This window comes from Haplochromis burtoni, unplaced genomic scaffold (assembly GCF_018398535.1).
Source record: "Haplochromis burtoni strain Fernald_Lab_line unplaced genomic scaffold, NCSU_Asbu1 Contig_2333, whole genome shotgun sequence".
Taxonomy (NCBI): domain Eukaryota; kingdom Metazoa; phylum Chordata; class Actinopteri; order Cichliformes; family Cichlidae; genus Haplochromis; species Haplochromis burtoni.
Window position 1 is genome coordinate 5,762 of NW_024584694.1, and position 4,855 is coordinate 10,616.

General features: G+C 38.0%; 1 protein-coding gene across 1 annotated transcript; it reads right to left on the minus strand.

Moving 5' to 3' along the window:
• Window positions 1-2,817: 2,817 nt before the first annotated feature.
• LOC121813715 lies at window positions 2,818-4,620 on the minus strand. The gene is made up of 2 exons (XM_042217608.1): window positions 4,109-4,620; window positions 2,818-3,769 (listed from the first exon to the last, which is right to left on the minus strand). The coding sequence occupies exons 1-2, from the start codon at window positions 4,556-4,558 to the stop codon at window positions 2,936-2,938; spliced, it is 1,284 nt and encodes a 427-aa protein (XP_042073542.1). The 5' UTR covers window positions 4,559-4,620; the 3' UTR covers window positions 2,818-2,935.
• Window positions 4,621-4,855: the final 235 nt, after the last annotated feature.

Genomic DNA, 4,855 nt, shown 5'->3' on the forward strand with positions numbered 1-4,855 from the left:
AGACGGGACGGTTGGCAACTCTAATAACTTATGAACAAAATAAAGTTCAACATCATTAACTTCATAGCACCACCCAGCTGTATAGAAACTCCGTCATGCTAGCTAGCACGCAGTACGGAAAAAGTCAGAATAACGAAAATAAACTCCACCTAAACTTGGTTTCATATCTGACCCAGAGAGACTGCAGGTCATAACTTCTTACCTGAAGTTCAGTTCACACTTGGACCGGCGGCCGCCTCGGGTCTCTTTTCCTTCTGCGTCCCTTTTCCTTCATCCACCTGCTGGCCTCCACCACTTGCTAATGTTACTGAATCTGTGGAAGCTCCGCGATAGCCACCACACGAAGTAACGAGTAACGACCCTATCTAAATCCCAGTAACGAGTAACGCGTTCCTGATTTTGGCATAATAACTAGTTACCGTGCTCGTTACCACAATAATAACGTAGTTACTGTAACGCGTTACTTAATAACGCGTTAGTCCCAACACTGGTGCTGAAGAATAGGTGGTCATACTAAATACTGACTTTCAAGCTTGTAGATTGTACAGTCTTTTTGTCTTATATATTGTATTAACATGTATATGTGCAAAGTTGACTAAAATGCTGCACCTGTTTCCCATTTTCCTAACAAATTATGAAGAAATGATGGGTGACACAGTATTATATTCAAGAGCTCTTTATCAGTGACATTTGAAAAAGGTATGGTGCTAAGGTTTTTGTTTTGGCCCTGAAAAGCACTGTTATGTGAAAATTTGTTTAAATTGTAACATTCAAGCATCATTTATATGAAGACATTTCAACTACATTCTGGTTTGCAGAGCAGAAATCAATGACTTCTTTGAGCCGGTGGTCCTTTGGGATCATTTTCCTCCTTTATGGTCAAAAGTTATTTTATGGCTTGAACTATCTCTACTATGGTTAAGGAAAACCCATAGAAAGCATAGTGAAAGTTTATTCCAACAACATTTTCCACAAATACAGATACTTTGGCACACACTAATATACTGTAGCTGCTGGGGGACTGCATCACATTACATTAGGCTGACAAGTTGTTTTTCTGTTGTCTGGCCTGCTTCCATACATTGGCCCGTCACTGTCTTTTTATCAATTGTCTCTACCCTTTTAAACTGTCTATTTGTCCTTTGCCAGTCTCAGGCCATTTCTATTCACGTGAAAGAACAATAAACATCAAGACTGACCTCTCTGGAAAGTTAAGAACTTGTGCTTCTAAAGAAACAGACTGTTCCCCCCACTGAGGTCTTGAAATAATTGAATGTTTTTCTCCAGCAACCTGTTCTAAGTTGATAAAGCACTTTCCAAGGGTCTTTCGGTGCAGGTAAAAGAATGTGTAACTCTCAGAATAATGGCGTTATCTTATCCCTTATCAAGGGGGATTAAGGGACTTGAGCCTTTTGAGATATTCAGTGGGAAATTATAATGGATGTACTGTAGTGGACTTACACCCCATAGTTTCTATCCTCAACATAATACACACTGAACATCTAATTTGACAACACACACATACAAACACACAGCTCTGGCTGGGATAATAGGTTGTGATAACTCCCCATCTGTGTTTGAGCTTTATTTTAGCTCATTTAGAAGCAACCTCATACTTAGAGCTTGGCTCATTAGTAGTAGTGTGGAAAGAGATTTGGCTAGATAGCAGAATGAATTTATCTAAAAGGAACGGCACGTTGGGAGTCACCTGGGAAATCATGGATTAGATAAAGCTACCTGCTTTTTTCCTTCTGGAGGAAAGCAACACATTGCCGGCAGGATTAACTGGTTGGATGAAGAACGGGTACACAGAAAGAGATAAATAATAAGTCAGATACAATGTAGGAACAAAGACAGAAAATCATTATAAAAATCAAAGCATGAATTAAGCTACTAGGTTATTCCTCCAGGGTGGAATACTGCACCTATATAACCAACAATAGCAAGCTACCATAGTGACAAAGAGAGAGAAAATCAATCAAATAATGGAATCAATGACGTTTATTAGTTTTTCATTAGTGATTGGATGGGGATGGAGTTTCTGGGCTTGAATATGATATGAGCTGAATATCCTTTCATACATCGCTAACTAACAGCAAACATTAAGATGGAATACATTTGATTTTTACTCAGCACGAAATTAACTTCTTGAAGATGCATAAATCTCTGAAATGCAGCTGAAGTGGTTCAAGCAGAGGTGGGACCAAGTCATTGTCTTGCAAGTCTCAAGTAAGTCTCAAGTCTTTATCCTCAAGTCTCAAGTCAAGTCTCAAGTAATGTCAGGCAAGTCAGAGTCGAGTCTCAAGTCACTGGTGTAAAAGTCCGAGTCAAGTCACAAGTCTGAAACTTTGAATTTCAAGTCCTTTCGAGTCTTTAAAAAAAAAAAAAAAAATAATGTTGCAGTTATGCTAAATGTAAATATTAGACCATGTAATTTTAAAATCTGTGTTTTTCTCAACACATGACAAAATAGTGAACTTAGAAAATATACACAAATTGTGAAATTGCACCTCTTTAAAATGCAGCTCAATTAAACCTAGCTCCAAGAATAATTTTCACCGACAGTTCTGAGATACGCTGCATGTTATTCTTGGATGCGGTTGTAGGGCCAGCTTTAAAATCGCATGACAAAAATATCATACACATTAAAAAAAACTGTATCACCAACGTAGCCTGGACAACATTTGCTAGTTAGATGAAGTCAGCTATCTCATCTTAGCATATTTATTTCAATTCAATTCAATCTTAATTGGCAGACTTCATGTCCATAAAAACAAGACAAAAAAAAAAAAAAACACACACACACACACACAACACTCCCCCCCCAACACAAGGTATACACCATTAAATATATATATGTATATAAATAAGTATCTAAAACATTTGTAAAAATATAAAACCATAATATACATAAAACACAATTACTTAAAATAAATCAATAAATACACAAACACTTTAACCAGTGCTTTCTGAGACTGGATGAGTAACGGGAACCACTCACTGGATCTGTGAGTGCTAAAATTATACTGTTACTCGAACCATCCAGTCGTTCTCTAAAATTGAACATTAGCTTCCTTAAAAGTGCTTTAAAAGTCCAAACACCCACAGCTACAAACATCTGGCTGGCACTACCACTTCTAGGTATCCTGCAAAGGATTCTCATCGCATCATTATATGCAACATGCAGCTTCTGCATGCTACATTGTTTGTAGGATGACCACAAGGGGGCAGTATATAGCGGTGTGCAATACGCTTTAAACAAAGCCACTTTAACTGGAAGTGAACAAAAGCTGAATTTGCGTGCAATAGTATTTGCCTGCACATAGAGCTTACACCGTTGTCTGTATATGTCATCATCATCATTCATTTGCTCAGTAATAAAGTGACCGAGGTATTTCACCTTTTTATGAACTTCAAGAGTTTTTTGTGCCAGTTTAAACAAAGGGAAATTTAGCTGTTTATCCTGCTTGGTTCTACATATCAAAACAGCACTTTTAGCAGCATTGTACTCAATGTCATATTGCACACCATATTCAGTACAGACATTAAGAAGATCCTGTAACCCAGCACTGCTTGGACTAAAAACAACCAGGTCATCTGCATACATAAGATGATTTATCAGTGCTTTACCTAATATACACCCAGTGTTACAGGCTCTCAGTTGTATGGACAAATCATCAACATACAAATTAAATAAAATTGGAGACAAAATCCCACCCTGTCTAACACCATTGCTGACACCAAAGGGGGCAGAAATACTGCTTCCCCATTTAACCTGCATGTTCTGATGAGCGTACCAGTAAGAGAGAATCCTCACGATGTATTGAGGAACTCCCCGTCTCTTCATTTTATCAAAAAGTTTTCTGTGGTTCACTCGATCAAAAGCCTTAGAGGCATCAATGAAAGACATGAGGACAGATGAATTTTTAGCCCTGTACAAACTATTTCCTTGAGTGCATATATGCACATGTCAGTGCCGTGCTTTGAAGCCAAACTGATTATCCAGAGAAGAGATGAACACACTAACTCTGTCAAACAAGATTCTTTCTAACACCTTAGATAAAATACTGGCTAGTGCAATCGGCCTGTAATTATCCAAGCAGCTCACTTTTGCAGCTTTGTCCTTCATAACTGGTACCAGTAAAATACACAGCATTGAGTCTGGTAATATGCCATGAATCATAAACCCAGTGAAACAGAGTGCTAAAAGAGGAGCTAGCCTTACACTAGCATGTTTTAAATGTTCTGCAGTGATGTGATCCAAACCAGAGGATTTATTATCAGACAACCTATGAATGGCTTCATATACTTCATGTGTCCTTACACTTATTGTGTCATTACTCATGTCAAGATTGTCCTCATATGGTTCACTTTTTATACAGTTAAACAACGCACTGTAATGCTGTCTCCATAATGCTGCAATGTTATCTGCCCCAGAAACACCTTCAACAGTTGATGGTAGAGATGGTTTACAGTTATTAAGAGCTTTCACCTCTTTCCAAAAATCTGCCGTATTATTACACAGCATTTTCCTGGCCAAATAATCTGCTCTTAGCATTTGCTCATTTTTAGTTATAAAGCGAACAGCATACTTATATCTGGCATTCGCACATTTTTTCTGTTCAATTCTGGGCCTTGTTTAGGTCTTCCAGCCATGGCCCAACATTTATAAGCTATGCGAGCTTCATCATGGTACATGGATACATGTTCTTTCCAGCCAGGTCTGATGTTAGGTTTCTTATGCTTATATTGTTTATCAAGCAGTGTACCACTTTTATACAGAGCAGTCACTATATCATCATACATGGAGCAGAGTAAATGTTTATGCACAGCATTCTTACAGTTGACATCTTTG

Excerpts from the sequence above, each read along its gene's own strand:
- LOC121813715 (XM_042217608.1), bottom strand. The coding sequence starts at position 4,558 with ATGCTAAGAGCAGATTATTTGGCCAGGAAAATGCTGTGTAATAATACG. Across the intron at positions 3,770-4,108 it reads TGAAGGACAAAGCTGCAAAA|TGGGGAAGCAGTATTTCTGC; the intron begins GTGAGCTGCTTG and ends ATGCAGGTTAAA.